Genomic DNA, 18,448 nt, shown 5'->3' with positions numbered 1-18,448 from the left:
GTTAAAAGTAGTGCAATATATATAGGGAATACAGTGACATTTGGGATGCAGAAATTGTTTGTGGTGTGGCTCGGATTCCTCTGACTCAGACTGTTCATGTACACTTTCATGTGATCTAATCCCCCTAGCAACCATCATTCTGTATCCCTTCCTCTGTTCTGTTCAGCATGCCAACCAAACCATAATACTATCTCTGCTGCTTCTCTCTCTTCATCACCTTAATGCACCCGGATGGACCATCTTTCTGTCTGTATGCTCATCCATCTGAAAATCAGGCCCTCTGTGTGAATGGGTTTTTCTTATTCTTCGTAGCTCGATTTCCCTTATATAAAATGTTGTGATTTTTTGGGTGGGTCTAGCCATGTGTGGTAGGTAATGGTTGCTGCTCTAGCATGTTTTAACAATGTATGCAATATGAGCGTTGCTAGGGCAACTAATACTTTGTGGTAAACTTCATGTTACTGTTGCTGAAAACGTACACCACTGACCACCTCGTCACATAACACTAAAGACTCTTAAGCTATCCACTTTGATCATGACAGCGGATCCTCTTAAACTCTGGAGTCACAGACTCTTTTAACTAACAGATGAAGCTCTTCTCTGCTGATTCTAACCTAGGCCCTGGAATCTGAGTTACAGACAGACACTGACTGCCTGGGCTGATTAAAGACAAAAGGTCTTTGTACTATTCTGTACTGAGCGGAAGGGTCAGGCTTCACTGGAGCACTGGGGGAATCTCCGAGGAGAGGGTGGGTCGTCACAGTTCAATACAAAGCTCAGCACTTTCTATCAGTCTCTATGTCTTCTAGCTGTCGCAACTCTGACAATACCGGGATTGCATCCCAAATGGCACCCTATTCCCTATGTAGAGCACTACCCAAGCCTATAGGCTCTTGTCAAATGTAGTGCACTATATACCGAATAGGGTGTCAATTGGGATGAAGCTTGGGCCTCTCGGTCTCCTACTGATCCAGAGATATGTAGTTTCCCCTCTACAGTAGTGGGACGGTTTCCTGTGACCAGAGAGCGAACAGAATACATTGGTTTTATTAAATTATCCACAGGGCTAATGGCAAGTTCCTGAGTGATGTTTTCATCAGGAAAGTGTTTGTATTTTCCTAATGTTGTTGAGGTGTTGGCAGACTGGAATAAGTTCCTGTCTTAATGTTTGTTTGGGTGCAGAGAGGGCTTCACTTAGTCTCAGGCAGCCCCTCACTTGTAGTGCACTACTTTTGACCAGAGCCCTATGTGCCCAGGTCAAAAGTAGTATACTATATAGGGAATAGGGTGCAATTTGGAACATTTACGGGGTTCACAGGAAGTAGTCTGTTTTGTGTTTCTGTTGAAAACAGGCCTTCCTATGGAATTAGACAGGAAATATCAAATGACTGTGTTTCAACAGGACAACATCTGTCCCTACTTAATGGCAAGAGCCCTAGTGTAAAACTAAACACTTTCAACGGCTCTAATTTTCACAGCCTTTTTCAAAAACTAGACACACATGCTAAGATGACTGTTGGTGGTGGGTGGATTTTGCTCAGGCCCTGGAGTTCAGAGCAGCGAAGTACTGTAAGTCCTGTCGTCTGTGATCCTCTATCTGTAGCAGTTGGACCCGGTGGATTAAAACGGTGCATATTGTATTTCTAATTCATCACTATAAAACCAGGCATGAAGACAGGCAATATTACACTACAGACTCCTAACTGTCCTGCTCCGTGCCTCCCACAGATCCAAACTGCAATTGACATGAATTACACTACACCTATTTACTCCTCCACTGCCCCCACGGATCAAACTTTGAAAAATGCATAAAGCTGAGACACGCTTGGCCCCTTCTCATTCCTCACACTGTCTTTTATATCTGCTGCACCAATATGGAGCTCATGTGTTGTGTGCTGGCTACCCTTTCTCTCTCTCCCTCTATCGTTCTCTGTCTCTCTCTCTCTCAGGGTTGAAATATTATGAGTGCAGTTCATTGTGCTGCAAGAATGCTGTTTTATTAAGAACTCAGCGTGTCACCTTCTAATATGAAAAGGACTGTAACATCTTCTCCTCAAAAGGCTAACAGGTTTTGTGAAATGGTACCCTATTCCCTATATAGTGCACTGCTTTTTACCAGAGCCCCATGCATGCCCTGGGTGAACGTAGTGCATTCTAAACAGGGAATAGGGTGTGATTTGTGACACCTGGTTGTCCTCCTGTCTGATTTTAACACTGAGTCAGAATGTCCCCTCCTCTGTGTGACGTGGGCATCCAGCGGCATGCTTACTTTCCTCTTTCTTTCTATTTGTTTAGTTCCTCTTTCTCTCTGAAGTGTTACAATGGAGGGCCCAGACCACTCCAGACCATGTGCTTTACACACTGCTCAACTCAAGGGTAGGTGTGGTCTGGCTGTATTGTGATTGTTCACACCTGACTCCTAACATGTTTTGTAAACATAGCAGTAGCAACTGAAATAGTCGGCATTGTTGCCGGCTGTTAGAGAAACACATCAGGATTTTATTTGAAGTAGCCCTATCAAAGACCCATTGAAAATGTTGACTGTAAATCATAATTTTCTTGCTATCTAGTATTGATTCAGCAGTTTTGCATGACACTGTATCTGTGGTCATTTCTGATTGTCTGTCTCTCTCTGTCTCTTTATCTCTCTCTCTGTTTTTCTCTGTCTCTCTCTGTCACTCTTTCTCTCTCTCTGTGTGTTTTTGTGTGTGCGCGTGCGTGTGTGTGTGTGTGACTACAGGGGACGATAGCCAGCTCGCTGTCATGTGTCCAGTTGCATAAGAGAGCAGAGAAGATTGCTACCATGCTGGCGGAGCGAGGACACCTGCAGGACGGGGATCACGTTGCGCTCGTCTACCCCCCTGGTATGTCTGGTGTACAAACACACACACACACGACATGTCTGTCACTGGGTTTGTGTGTTGTCAGTTATTGTGCATCACAATAACATGTCCCTGTCCATTCCAACCTTTCGGTTAGCTGCCTACCTCATCCATACAGCATAAATAAGCGATGACGAACTAAGCTAAGATTTCCTTCCCATCATGTGTCGCTACAATAAAAAAAACATCTAAATATCTACACCCCACTGGCGCCCAAATGGGATAGGTTCTGTTTTCTTGTTGTCATTCATCAACCTAGAAGCATTCAGTGCTGACAAGACAAGAGGGCCTGAGCCACATCCCACTATGATAGAATAGTACTTCCAGCAAGATTGTGCTGATCTTTAATGGCACACACTGTGTGACTCAAAAAAATCCATTTTTAAGGCCTTTGGCGAGAGACAGGACTGAATGTTCCAGGTTTTAGAAGGTAGAACTCTAATTTGGAACTCCATCAGCATTTGGGAGCCAGGGACATTCAAGCGTTCAGAGTGAACCATAGGTCCATAATGAAGAAACTCAGTCATGCAGGACAAATCCCGACAAGGGTGATTGCCTGAGAGCCATTCAATTAACTGTCTCTAGGACAGCCAGCTCAATACTACACCTTGTCCTGAGAGCTGTCTGTCTGTCTGTCTGGAGGCTGGCTCAGATTCAGCACGGGGCCTCATGGACAGAGGGATAGGAACTAATATTCTTTATGCCTTTTGACTCGTCTTTCCTCTTCACTTATCTTCCCTCCTCTTCATTCCTCTTCCCTCCTCTTCACTCCATTCCTCTTCTCTCTCTCTCTGTGTCCTTCATGCAGGGATTGACCTGATCGCAGCGTTCTACGGGTGCCTGTACGCGGGCTGTGTGCCAATCACCGTGCGACCTCCGCACCCCCAGAACATCGCCACCACTCTGCCCACGGTGAAGATGATCGTAGAGGTAAGTGCCTCGTTGACATCCATGTGTCAAGTCATCGCATCACAACGGACCTTTTATTTGGAGAAGGGAAATATAAAAGGTGACGCACCGTGTAGGAGGTGATATTAGAGCAGGAGTTTCCCTTCTCACTCATAGGCCATTTCTGGAGCATTTTACAGTGCGCGTGTGCAGGTGCGTACATGAGTGTGTGTTTGAACATGCACTTGGGTCTCTTAACATGTTTGTGTCCCAACGTGTGTGTCTTTCCTAACATGTGTGTCTTTCCTAACGTGTGTGTCTTTCCTAACGTGTGTGTGCCCCCAGGTGAGCCGCTCGGCGTGTATGATGACCACAGCGGTGATCTGTAAACTGCTGAGGTCGAAGGAGGCGTCGGCAGCAGTGGACGTCAGAACCTGGCCTCCTGTCCTGGACACCGGTAAGAGACTACATTTACCCACGCTGCATCACTCGCCTCAGAGAGAATCCATTAGCCACCTCAGCCAGAGGCTCTGGAAGAAGTGCGGGCTTCTTTACAACAGACACCGACACAAAGATCTTGCGACCAATCGAGACAAATGACTATGTCAGAAATATAATTTATTGTCTACTTAAAGTGCATTAGGATAGTATTCAGACCCCTTAACATTTTCCAACATTTTGTTATGTTACAGCCTTATTTTAAAATGGGTTAAATAAAAAATGCTCGTCATCAATCTACACACAATACCCCAGAATGAAAAAGCGAAAACATTTTTTTAGACATTTTGGCACATTTATTACAAATCTATGAGACTAAAAATGGAGCTCAGGTGCATCCTGATTCCATTGATCATCCTTGAGATGTTTCTACAAATTAATTGGAGTCCACCTGTGGTAAATTAAATTGATTGAGCATGATTTGGGAAGGCACACACCTGTCTATATAAGGTCCCACAGTTGACAGTGCATGTCAGAGCAAAAACCAAGCCATAAGGTTGAAGGAATTGTCCGTAGAGCTCCGAGACAGGATTGTTTTGAGGCAAAGAACACAGTGGCCTCCATCATTCTTAAATGGAAGAAGTTTAGAACCACTAAGACTCTTCCTAGAGTTGGCCACCCGGCCAAACTGAGCGATCAGGGAGAAGGGCCTTGGTCAGGGAGGTGACTAAGAACCCGATGGTCACTCTTGAACCAGATGGAAGCCACTCCTGAGTAAAAGGTACATGACAGCCTGCTTGGAGTTCGCCGAAAGGCACCTAAAGAACTCTCAGACCATGAGAAACAACATTCTCTGGTCTGATGAAACCACGATTGAACTCTTTGACCTGAATGCCAAGCGCCAACCTGACAGGGCTTGAGAGGATCTGCAGAGAAGAATGGGAGAAACTCCCCAAATACAAGTGTGCCAAGCTTGTAGCATCATACCCAAGAAGACAAAGTGCTGAGTAAAGGGTCTGAATACTTACGGAAATGTGATATTTTCGTTTTTATTTATATATATAATGTGTGTGTGTGTGTGTGTGTATACATACGGTGGGGAGAACAAGTATTTGATACACTGACGATTTTGCAGGTTTTCCTACTTACAAAGCATGTAGAGGTCTGTAATTTGTATTATAGGTACACTTCAACTGTGAGAGACGGAATTTAAAACAAAAATCCAGAAAATCACATTGTATGATTTTTAAGTAATAATTAGCATTTTATTGCATGACATAAGTATTTGATACATCAGAAAAGCAGAACTTAATATTTGGTACAGAAAACTTTGTTTGCAATTACAGCGATCATACGTTTCCTGTAGTTCTTGACCAGGTTTGCACACACTGCAGCAGGGATTTTGGCCCACTCCTCCATACAGACCTTCTCCAGATCCTTCAGGTTTCGGGGCTGTCGCTGGGCAATACGGACTTTCAGCTCCCTCCAAAGAATTTCTATTGGGTTCAGGTCTGGAGACTGGCTAGGCCACTCCAGGACCTTGAGATGCTTCTCGGGTCGTTGTCATGCTGGAAGACCCAGCCACGACCCAACTTCAATGCTCTTACTGAGGGAAGGTGATACATGGCCCCATCCATCCTCCCCTCAATACGGTGCAGTTGTCCTGTCCCCTTTGCAGAAAAGCATCCCCAAAGAATGATGTTTCCACCTCCATGCTTCACGGTTGGGATGGTGTTCTTGGGGTTGTAATCATCCTTCTTCTTCCTCCAAACACGGCGAGTGGTTTAGACCAAAAAGCTCTATTTTTGTCTCATCAGACCACATGACCTTCTCCCATTCCTCCTCTGGATCATTGGCAAACTTCAGATGGGCCTGGACATGCGCTGGCTTGAGCAGGGGGACCTTGCGTGCGCTGCAGGATTTTAATCCATGACGGCGTAGTGTGTTACTAATGGTTTTCTTTGAGACTGTGGTCCCAGCTCTCTTCAGGTCATTGACCAGGTCCTGCCGTGTAGTTCTAGGCTGATCCCTCACCTTCCTCATGATCATTGATGCCCCACGAGGTGAGATCTTGCATGGAGCCCCAGACCGAGGGTGATTGACCGTCATCTTGAACTTCTTCCATTTTCTAATAATTGCGCCAACAGTTGTTGCCTTCTCACCAAGCTGCTTGCCTATTGTTCTGTAGCCCATCCCAGTCTTGTGCAGGTCTACAATTTTATCCCTGATGTCCTTACACAGCTCTCTGTCTTGGCCATTGTGGAGAGGTTGAAGTCTGTTTGATTGAGTGTGTGGAAAGGTATCTTTTATACAGGTAACGAGTTCAAACAGGTGCAGTTAATACAGGTAATGAGGGGAGAACAGGAGGGCTTCTTAAAGTAAAACTAACAGGTCTGTGAGAGCCCGAATTCTTACTTGTTGGTAGGTGATCAAATACTTATGTCATGGAATTAAATGCCAATTAATTGCTTAAAAATCATAAAATGTGATTTTCTGGATTTTTGTTTTAGATTCCGTCTCTCACAGTTGAAGTGTACCTATGATAAAAAATGACAGACCTCTACATGCTTTATAAGTAGGAAAACCTGCTAAATTGGCAGTGTGTCAAATACTTGTTCTCCCCACCGTGTGTGTGTGTGTGTGTGTGTGTATGTATGTATGTACAGTGCCTTGCAAAAGTATTCGGCCCCCTTGAACTTTGCGACCTTTTGCCACATTTCAGGCTTCAAACATAAAGATATAAAACTGTATTTTTTTGTGAAGAATCAACAACAAGTGGGACACAATCATGAAGTGGAACGACATTTATTGGATATTTCAAACTTTTTTAACAAATCAAAAACTGAAAAATTGGGCGTGCAAAATTATTCAGCCCCCTTAAGTTAATACTTTGTAGCGCCACCTTTTGCTGCGATTACAGCTGTAAGTCGCTTGGGGTATGTCTCTATCAGTTTTGCACATCGAGAGACTGACATTTTTTCCCATTCCTCCTTGCAAAACAGCTCAAGCTCAGTGAGGTTGGATGGAGAGCATTTGTGAACAGCAGTTTTCAGTTCTTTCCACAGATTCTCGATTGGATTCAGGTCTGGACTTTGACTTGGCCATTCTAACACCTGGATATGTTTATTTTTGAACCATTCCATTGTAGATTTTGCTTTATGTTTTGGATCATTGTCTTGTTGGAAGACAAATCTCCGTCCCAGTCTCGGGTCTTTTGCAGACTCCATCAGGTTTTCTTCCAGAATGGTCCTGTATTTGGCTCCATCCATCTTCCCATCAATTTTAACCATCTTCCCTGTCCCTGCTGAAGAAAAGCAGGCCCAAACCATGATGCTGCCACCACCATGTTTGACAGTGGGGATGGTGTGTTCAGCTGTGTTGCTTTTACGCCAAACATAACGTTTTGCATTGTTGCCAAAAAGTTCAATTTTGGTTTCTTCTGACCAGAGCACCTTCTTCCACATGTTTGGTGCGTCTCCCAGGTGGCTTGTGGTAAACTTTAAACGACACTTTTTATGGATATCTTTAAGAAATGGCTTTCTTCTTGCCACTCTTCCATAAAGGCCAGATTTGTGCAATATACGACTGATTGTTGTCCTATGGGCAGAGTCTCCCACCTCAGCTGTAGATCTCTGCAGTTCATCCAGAGTGATCATGGGCCTCTTGGCTGCATCTCTGATCAGTCTTCTCCTTGTATGAGCTGAAAGTTTAGAGGGACGGCCAGGTCTTGGTAGATTTGCAGTGGTCTGATACTCCTTCCATTTCAATATTATCGCTTGCACAGTGCTCCTTGGGATGTTTAAAGCTTGGGAAATCTTTTTGTATCCAAATCCGGCTTTAAACTTCTTCACAACAGTATCTCGGACCTGCCTGGTGTGTTCCTTGTTCTTCATGATGCTCTCTGCGCTTTTAACGGACCTCTGAGACTATCACAGTGCAGGTGCATTTATACGGAGACTTGATTACACACAGGTGGATTGTATTTATCATCATTAGTCATTTAGGTCAACATTGGATCATTCAGAGATACTCACTGAACTTCTGGAGAGAGTTTGCTGCACTGAAAGTAAAGGGGCTGAATAATTTTGCACGCCCAATTTTTCCGTTTTTGATTTGTTAAAAAAGTTTGAAATATCCAATAAATGTCGTTCCACTTCATGATTGTGTCCCACTTGTTGTTGATTCTTCACAAAAAAATACAGTTTTATATCTTTATGTTTGAAGCCTGAAATGTGGCAAAAGGTCGCAAAGTTCAAGGGCGCCGAATACTTTCGCAAGGCACTGTATATGTGTGTATATGTATATATATATATATATATATATATATATATATATATATATATATATATATATTTGCAAAACTTTCTAAAAAACAGTTTTGCTTTGTTATTGTGTGTAGATTGAAAAAAATACACCAGTTTAATGAAATTGTTTTTAGAATAAGGCTGTAATGTAACAAAATGTGGAAAAAGTCCAGGGGTTTGAATACTTTCCAAGTGCACTCACTGTATGATGGTATTGGTGATAACAGTGGTCTTTTCCTTTCTCTCGCTCCTCTAGATGATTTGCCAAAGAAGAAACCTCCTCTGTTGTACAAGCCCTCCAATCCAGACACACTGGCCTACCTGGACTTCAGTGTGTCCACCACAGGGATGCTAGCAGGAGTGAAGGTAAACCACTTCTAACCAGAAGGTGGTTCTCCTATCAGGGAGGCTGATATCTCGAAAAGCATATGAAGTGAAACAGGAACAAGCTGTGTGAAGTACACTTTGAACGTGATCATCTGAGTGAAAAGATAGTGGTGACATTTCAAAAACATGAAAGCAGTTATTGATCCCAGCCCTCTGCTGTGGATGAAAAGCTGAATCTCACTGTACTGCACAGTGCTCACTCAGAATGCCTATTCTCCCTGGTGCCACAGATCCAAACCCATACAATGGAAGGTCTTGTTCACAGTTAATCTGGCCTTGTTGAAACCTTTGTCTGTCTGACGAAGCTCAGTAGGAAATCCAGTGAAACAGCATCTTGTGAAAGATTTATATTTTCACTGGTCAATAAGGGAAGATTTGCTATCAGTTCCTCAGTGGACGAAGGCTTAGTGGATTTTCTTCCTGTTTTGTAAGCGGGTATTAATCTTCATCAAGAGGCGATTGTCTATTCTGTTCCCCACCCTGCTATAAACACATTGAAGAAATAGTGTTGTCTTAGGTGGTGGGGGAGAATTGTTGTGGTGTGTGGGGCTCTCTTATGTAGTTTACTAAAACAAAATAGCCTTGTTGGGATGTTCAGCAATGCTAAATAACAATGTATTTCGTGCTGTACACTAATTACCATAACAAAACCCTGAATCTGGGCCTCTGTGTGAATATATGTTTGCTCCTACCACTGGTCTGGGTCCCAAATAGCACCCTGTTCCCTACTAGTTTTGACCTTAGCACAATATAGGGAATAGGGTGTCATTTGGGATGCAGCTGTGATTGCACTTTAACAAGGTCTCAGGCTGGAGTGGAACTACTGTTTAATAATGGGACAATAACAGCTTTATATCGACTAGAGAGGATACACACACACACAGTTCTGACAGCATTAACCCACCGTATATACAGCCGCTTGTGTTGAGTCATTGTTTTGCCATTTAATTCATTCCTTCATTAAGATCAAGGATTCAGGCAGTGGTACTCACAGTAGCAGCTCATTTAATTAATTAATTCATTAAGATCAAGGATTCAGGCAGTGGTACTCACAGTAGCAGCTCATTTAATTAATTAATTCGTTAAGATCAAGGATTCAGGCAGTGGTACTCACAGTAGCAGCTCATTTAATTCATTCATTCATTAAGATCAAGGATTCAGGCAGTGGTACTCACAGTAGCAGCTCATTTAATTCATTCATTCATTAAGATCAAGGATTCAGGCAGTGGTACTCACAGTAGCAGCTCATTTAATTCATTCATTCATTAAGATCAAGGATTCAGGCAGTGGTACTCACAGTAGCAGCTCATTTAATTCATTCATTCATTAAGATCAAGGATTCAGGCAGTGGTACTCACAGTAGCAGCTCATTTAATTCATTCATTCATTAAGATCAAGGATTCAGGCAGTGGTACTCACAGTAGCAGCTCATTTAATTCATTCATTCATTAAGATCAAGGATTCAGGCAGTGGTACTCACAGTAGCAGCTCATTTAATTCATTCATTCATTAAGATCAAGGATTCAGGCAGTGGTACTCACAGTAGCAGCTCATGAGAATATTTGGATGAATTGTTTTCTGGAATGCGTTTCCTAATTCTCATGCTGTTCAATTGAAACCTTTTTAATGAATGACTGAAACACGGTCATGTTGTGCTTCATTTCTTTACATGGCTATAATTTGGTAAAGCACATGAGATGACAGCATGGGTACAAATTATACCAATATGTAGCCTGTCTTTGTTGGTTTGTGTTGTAGCCAAGTTAGCCAGAGTACCAGTCTGTATGAGCCATCATGCCAGCTCCTTGTCACTGGTTGTCATGTTTGGCTTGACAAGGACAGCGATTGGCTAGGACCCCAACTCTTGCCAAGTAGAATGATAAAACTACATTTGTAACCCGTTTGTGATTGTTCTTGTCTTCCCGACTGTGTAGATGTCTCACACTGCCACCAGTGCCTTCTGCCGTTCTATCAAGCTGCAGTGTGAGCTGTACCCCTCCCGTGAGGTGGCTATCTGTCTGGACCCCTACTGTGGCCTGGGCTTCGTCATCTGGTGCCTTTGCAGGTGAGACAGAGAGAGAGATGGACCCTCCTAACCTCTTCACTGCCCACTCATCACCTCACACTCACATCTAGCTCTGCTTTGTCCACGTACACACACACACACACACACACACACAGCTACCCCTGTACCTCTCTGATCTGAAGAAACCCTGCTATGTTCACCCTGGTGGAGGGGGGAACCCAATGCAGCCTTATGCATTATTCCGCTGTGTTTAGCCTAGCCCTCCTTCCGTCTTTTGTGATGATGTATCATTATTCTGCTGTGTTTAGCCTAGCCCTCCGTCCGTCTCCTTGTGATGATGTATCATTATTCTGCTGTGTTTAGCCTAGCCCTCCGTCCGTCTCCTTGTGATGATGTATCATTATTCTGCTGTGTTTAGCCTAGCCCTCCGTCCGTCTCCTTGTGATGATGTATCATTATTCTGCTGTGTTTAGCCTAGCCCTCCGTCCGTCTCCTTGTGATGATGTATCATTATTCTGCTGTGTTTAGCCTAGCCCTCCGTCCGTCTCCTTGTGATGATGTATCATTATTCTGCTGTGTTTAGCCTAGCCCTCCGTCCGTCTCCTTGTGATGATGTATCATTATTCTGCTGTGTTTAGCCTAGCCCTCCGTCCGTCTCCTTGTGATGATGTATCATTATTCTGCTGTGTTTAGCCTAGCCCTCCGTCCGTCTCCTTGTGATGATGTATCATTATTCTGCTGTGTTTAGCCTAGCCCTCCGTCCGTCTCCTTGTGATGATGTATCATTATTCTGCTGTGTTTAGCCTAGCCCTCCGTCCGTCTCCTTGTGATGATGTATCATTATTCTGCTGTGTTTAGCCTAGCCCTCCGTCCGTCTCCTTGTGATGATGTATCAACGCTCTGCTCTGCTTTGCTCCACTCTCCACTGGCTCTCTCTCTATTTGCCTTCCCAATTGAAGCTCTCTCTCTCCGGCATGGCATCACTCAACTTGTGAAATCTTCATATGGAAATATGATCAGCGGGTGTCTGTCCAAAAACCAGGCCCTTGCTGAAGAACAAAGCTGTTTTATATGGCGGGCGTGTGTTTCAGATTGGGAGTGTTTCTGATTGATGCCTATGCAAAGCTAGCCCTAGTTGTTATATTGTGTATAATGCACTAGCTACTGGCTAGCTGCACTACAGAGGTTGGTTCGGCCTTGATGAAATGGCACTGCCCTGCATTGTAAATGGTGCCACTGAATACATAATGTATTGAAGTGTGTTGTTAAGATTGGTAGTCGTCGGAAGTACATAATGGCTCATGTCACTGGTGTGAAGAGTAACGTTTTTATGTTGGAACTCCGTTTCCATCTCCTGTGTGTAGTGTGTACTCACTCTGTGTAACCTTTGTGTATTCACTCTGTGTATGTGTATTTGTATGCTCATATTTTCTGTCTCCTGTGTGTACTTTGTAGTGTGTACTCCGGCCACCAGTCCATCCTGATCCCGCCTTCAGAGTTGGAGGTGAACCCTGCTCTGTGGCTGCTGGCTGTCAGCCAATACAAAGTCAGGGACACCTTCTGCTCTTACAGCGTCATGGAGCTGTGCACCAAGGGCCTGGGCCTGCAGACCGAATCCCTCAAAGTAAGTATCCTTCCGCCAAATCACCACAACAATGATACTTAGATAAGTTCAAATGTTATTGCAATGTGATGATCTGAGAGTAAAACACTTTGTGACAACCTCTAATGTAAAAATATTGATTGACTTATTGATTGATTACAATCTAGTCCATCAGCCCAGACTCATCTTGCCTGGTTAGTTCTGGTTTGATCCAGTTTAATGCATTTTGTTTTGTTCCTCCCCCTTCTCCATAAGTCTCGAGGCCTGGACCTGTCGCGGGTCAGGACGTGTGTGGTGGTGGCAGAGGAGAGACCCAGGATAGCTCTGACTCAGTCCTTTTCCAAGCTCTTCAAAGACCTGGGCCTCCACCCACGAGCAGTCAGCACCTCGTTTGGCTGCAGAGTCAATCTGGCCGTCTGTCTGCAGGTACAGTCAGTCCCTTCCACCTCTCTGCTCTAGTCCACAAACTCCATCCCTCTCTGTCCCTCAAAAAGTTGTATAAAATGTGCAAATCTTACTTAGCTCAGTATTTGGCAATGAGACTTTGGGTGCTGTCCCTGTCTGTCCCCCACTCTGTCGCCAGTGGAACTCTGATAGACTGAATTAAAAGGAAAGCTCTGTCTGCATCCCACATTTTAATGGATATTATTACCAATGTTTCTACCCACAGTAGACAACATGCTCTTTCATACATGTTAGCCAGTGGGTGTCTATTGTGGCTCTGTTGTAGTCTTGTGTTAGTTGAAAGGCTTGCTACTGTTTCTTGTTGTCCTTCTCTCTGCCTTCAGTATCGTTTGCATAGCCTATTCCCCAGGTTGGAAATGGGTTGTTGTTTTATTTAGAGACGTTGTTAACTCACTAGTTGCATTGTGGTTTGTTTGTTTTTTGGGGTAGGAGAGATTAATCTGATTTAATTTAATGGAGTATAGTCATTAGTCTGTATTTGTGTGACTTAACCTGGGAAGCAACTGTATTCTCTGTGAGCCTACACACACACACACACACACACACACAACCATGCGGTTCTGATTAGAAACATGATACCTTGGAAACACAACACAGGTTATTTCTCCAACAACATAAGTCTTCTCCACATCTGGTCATGATGCAGGCAGAATTGTATTTTTGGGGGGCTTGGGGAATTCCATGTTTCTCTACACTGGCTTCAGTGAGTCCCAAATGGCACCCGATTCCCTACATACACAGAGCCCATAGGGCTCTAGTCAAAAGTAGTGCACTATATAGGGAATAGGGTTCTATTTGGTATGCACAAAGTGGGTTGTACAATAATGCTAGCTGATCTAGCTGAAAATGGGGATGTCTGAGATTTCCTCTGCATCTTGGAGTGTTGAGATTTTCCCAGCAGGTATTTGGCTACAGGCCCTGGGGCCTACAGTAATAATCCTCCTATCAGGGTTTACATGATGAAAAGCCAACATACATAGATATCCTGTACATATCTCACCCTCTCTACTGCTCTGCTTTTCATAAAAACAACAGCAAATTACCAGACACAGCCCAGCGTATCCCAGCGTATCCCTATGACCTAAATAGTGCATGACTATGGGCCCTGGTCAAAGGTTGTGCACTATATAGGGAATAGAGTGCCATTTGGGACGTCCCCTATGTCTCTGGAACACCGCTGTCCATAAGCATTGCACATGCTGCTATGTCATGCTTTCATTTTGGGCTGCTCATTCTTTTACATGATTCAACTTATTTTGCAAGCTTTATTATTTAAATAAAATCAAATTGTAAGCTTTACTATTCAAATGTCAATGAGATAGTGATAAGTATACCATTTGCACCTGTTTCAGGTCTACATATCTGTTCAATCAACCAATGAAATCTGAATGGATTGATAAAAAGCCCAATCGAGAAGCCTGTTTAAAATGTTTGTTGTATTTAACATAATTATTTAACATGTATAGATCTTTCCCTTTGAAACGTTATTGTAAATAAGGTATTAGGCTACCTCTGACACATGCTTCTTAACTTGAGAATACATGGATGTAATCATGTAAATGTAACTTATTGTATTTTAAATGTCCCCAAATGTTCTAACCTAACATTGATCTATTGGCTATTAATAAGCCCAGTTTGTAACATAGCTTCTTATTAGTTAAGACTGCTTCTCAAAAAAAATTGTTTTTCCATTTCTATATTTGACATTTTCGGCCCCCCCTCCCCCCTGTTATTTTGCATAACCCCACCCACATATCTCATACTTGGTTTTGTCTTCACCCCCCTCCCTCCCTCCACCCCCTAATTTCTCCTTCCTACCTCCTCTTCACTCTCCTCCTCCTGCTGCTGCTATAGCCTCACAGGCTGGGGAAGCTTGCTGACCAGGTAGGGGATTTTCATGTTCCCTAATCACCCTCTTCATCAGGTGTTGCAAGCAGGCAGGAGACAGGAGGGATAGGGTGGACAGGGTAGGAGGGACAGGGCAGGGGGGACCGGGTAGGGACCAGGATCAGTAGCATAGCCAGGCACAGCTATGGTCAAGGCTCCTTAGTTGCTTATGAAGGGTCAGGATTTGTAAGAGAAAAACTTTGCTCACAGGGGTTTGATTGAGAGCTTCTCTGTATGGTGATGTTGACTAATTTCATTGGATAGGAAAAGAGAACCGTGGCCATTCTGGGGAGCTATAATAGACTTGAGTCCCAAATGGCATCCTATGGCACCATTACTTTTGACCAGGGCACAATGGGCTCTGGTCAAAAGTAGTGCCATATATAGGAAATAGGGTACCATTTGGGATGCAGGCTTTGTGTAGCAGCAAGTTGTTCTACTGCAGCGGTAGGCACTACACCAGACCAACTGAGCTAATTTGAATAGTTCAGTGATTGCCTGAATTCAACACACCTGGTCTTCAAAGTTGGTTAAATCAAAAGCATGAAGTGCCGTGGCACTCCAGGACCAGGGTTGCCTACTCCTGTTCTATTGTCTAAAGGTGCCATATGAGACTCTTAGCAAAGCTCTTAGCACTTGGAAAAGGTCAGCTCTTTAATATTAAAACTCTGCCGTACAGAAACATTAACCTGTGCAGAGGCAACATGTCAATTGTGGCCTCTAGTTTGGAATAAATACTGCCACACATCATTCGGGCCCCCTCACACATCATTCTCCTTGGGCCCCCTCAACGTTTCACATGTCTGTTTTAACCCTAAACTGTCAAACCTGACTAAATTAGTCAACTAATCATCAAGCCTTTGACTAATTGAATCAGGTGTGTCAGTTTATGGTTAAAACAAACATGTGAAACGTCTGTGGAGCCCCAAGGAGAGGGTTGGGAACCCCTGCCTTAAGGGTCTGTCTGAGACCTAGAAAGCTGGAGAGGGGATACAACTTCTTAACTACGGAGGACCTGTTAAACAACACCATACGACTCTAGCCCTGTGGAACGATTGTAGTGTAGTACTAGCCCGGTCCAAATCGGTATGTGCTTTAGCCAACTCTTCTAACTAGTGTTGTAGTGCCATGTACACTGAACATAAATATAAATGCAACATGTAAAGTATTGGTGCCATGCTTCATGAACTGAAATAAAATATCCCAGAAATGTTCCAAATGCTCAAAAAGCTTATTTATCTCAAATGTGTTTACATCCCTGTTAGAGAGCATTTCTCCGTTGCCAAGATAATCCATCCACCTGACAGGTGTGGCATATCAAGAAGCTGATTAGACAGCATGATCACTACACAGATGCACCTTGTGCTGGGGACAATAAATGGCCACTCTAAAATGTGCAGTTTTGTCACACAACACAATGCCACAGATGTCTCAAGTTTTGAGGGAGTGTGCAATTGGAATTCTGACTGCAGGAATGTCCAAACAGAGATGTTACCAGAGAATTGAATGTTAATTTCTCTACTATAAGCCTCCTCTAATGTTGTTTTAAAGAATTTGGCAGTATGTCCAACCGGCCTCACAACCGCAGACCACCCGTATCGCGTCAAGCTACAGACAATGAACACAATTGCATTTTATTGATGGTAGTTTGAATGCACAGAGATACCGTGGCGTGATCCTGAGGCCCATTGTCGTGCCATTCATCAGTCACCATCACCTCATGTTTCAGCGTGATAATGCACGACCCCTGTAACTCAATAAAATCTTTGAAATTGTTGCATGTTGCGTTTATATTTTTGTTCAGTATAGTTGGCTAAAGCACATCTGGACAAGTTTAGTAGTAGTATGATTGCAGTATTTGCTATATAATAAGTATTTTAGTATTGTCCTACATTAGTAGGACTGGGTATAGTTTGGAGTGACTGTAGTGACTTTTGGTGTGACTAGTGACTTTTGGAGTGACTATTATTTGAGTGACTACCGTACTGCTTTATGATGATGCCTTGTGCTCTGGGCTGAGTCCGTATCTAGCATGTGTAGCTCTATGGCTGGGCTGAATCAGTCTAGCATGTGCAGCTCTATGGTTGTCTCTGCTATGGTGGTGGGTGTTGGGTGGTGATGCTTCCTCTGCCGAAGCCTTGGCCACACTATTAATACATGCTACTGAATCACAGGTGTAATGCAATCTGCCTGGGGAGGAGAGGGGAGTGGATTGAGGATAGGTCTGGTCCAGTGCGTTGAGGAAGGCTCAGCATCAGCAAGCTGCACGTAATGCCTTGGACCAGAGCTAGGCTGGGGAAAAGTGGAATCAAGGAAATGCAATTGAGATTCTGCGTTTGTTTTCTCTTTATTCTTCCAATTAGTTATTTAGTTGTTCACTAACCTATAAGATAGAAATATGCTATTGCTATCACACACACAAACTACTGTTCAAGTTGGTGCCTTTGTGCCTGTAATGTATGTTGACATTAGGTTGTTTTTTCTACTGTGGGTTTTCTACTGTGGGTTTTCTACTGTGGTCTTGGTTTCTCGTGTCTGGGCAGTCAAGCCTCTACAGAACTATCAGATTTCAAAGCCTTCTACGGTCTATTGAAAGGGACAAATCCAGATTGTGTATTCTCATGATTTTGATGTGTCATTCAGACATGATTCAGTATATCACCATGCCCACCTCCACTCTATGCACTTACTCCTTCCATATGGCTATGTATTCTCTTCTCCTCCCCCAGTGGATTTCACATCTCCCTTCCTTCCTTCCTTCCTTCCTTCCTTCCTCCCTCCCTCCCTCCCTCCCTCCCTCCCTACCTTTCCTCTTTAAAAAAAACGAAATATTTTTTTTGTTTAGTTTTGTGGTTTCCTTCTGTTTGCATGATGTGGATCATACTGGATATGACCTCTGACTGTTTTGTGATGCACTTTGTCATTTGACTTCTGCTCTGTCCTGTTCTTTTGCTTGAGTTTTAATGTCTTCATGCTTCTTCATCGTTGTCTTCCACCACCGTGATCTCAGTTTGAGTGTTGTAGCTAGTAGCCCAGTATGAATCTTTTGTAGAATAATTTCTTCATTGTATTGTTTGTTGGACTTGTCTCAAAGCTCCCATTCGCAACCAGTGTAAACTGTAGGCTTTTCGTTGACCACTAACATGCTAGTAGCATCTAATAGTACTGTGTTAGTGGTAATGTAGTGTAAAAGACATCTTAGCTCGGACACTAACCCCAGCATGGTGTCATTCTGCAGGGTACTTCAGGACCAGACCCAACTACTGTGTATGTGGACATGAGGGCACTGAGGCACGACAGGTAAGGACATGCTCCTATCAGAACATCCATGTTTAACTGTGTTATTATTAAAATACTTAGCTATGGTTGAAGTTGGAAGTTTACATACACTTAGGTTGGAGTCATTAAAACTCATTTTTCAACCACTCCACAAATTTCTTGTTAACAAACTATAGTTTTGGCAAGTCGGTTAGGACATCTACTTTGTGCATGACACAAGTCATTTTTCCAACAATTGTTTACAGACAGATTATTTCACTTAGAATTCACTGTATCACAATTCCAGGGG

At 43.4% G+C, this 18,448-nt stretch overlaps 1 protein-coding gene across 8 annotated transcripts in view; it reads left to right on the top strand.

The window, feature by feature from the left end:
- LOC110508187 (disco-interacting protein 2 homolog C) overlaps positions 1-18,448 on the top strand; it is a 257,629-nt gene that overhangs the window by 222,034 nt on the left and 17,147 nt on the right. For 6 of the 8 annotated variants that reach the window (XM_036967148.1, XM_036967141.1, XM_036967142.1 and 3 more), the window contains 10 exons: positions 2,296-2,376; positions 2,741-2,864; positions 3,691-3,812; positions 4,116-4,227; positions 8,769-8,878; positions 10,834-10,964; positions 12,381-12,549; positions 12,784-12,954; positions 14,848-14,877; positions 18,119-18,180. In XM_036967148.1, the coding sequence (XP_036823043.1) occupies positions 2,296-2,376; positions 2,741-2,864; positions 3,691-3,812; positions 4,116-4,227; positions 8,769-8,878; positions 10,834-10,964; positions 12,381-12,549; positions 12,784-12,954; positions 14,848-14,877; positions 18,119-18,180 (1,112 nt within the window). The remainder of the gene's footprint in view (positions 1-2,295; positions 2,377-2,740; positions 2,865-3,690; positions 3,813-4,115; positions 4,228-8,768; positions 8,879-10,833; positions 10,965-12,380; positions 12,550-12,783; positions 12,955-14,847; positions 14,878-18,118; positions 18,181-18,448) is intronic. The other 2 variants (XM_036967147.1, XM_036967146.1) reach the window with 1 other exon arrangement.

This window comes from Oncorhynchus mykiss, chromosome 28 (assembly GCF_013265735.2).
Source record: "Oncorhynchus mykiss isolate Arlee chromosome 28, USDA_OmykA_1.1, whole genome shotgun sequence".
In the NCBI taxonomy this organism is placed as follows: Eukaryota; Metazoa; Chordata; class Actinopteri; order Salmoniformes; family Salmonidae; genus Oncorhynchus; species Oncorhynchus mykiss.
This window is presented reverse-complemented; position numbering and strand designations above follow the sequence as displayed.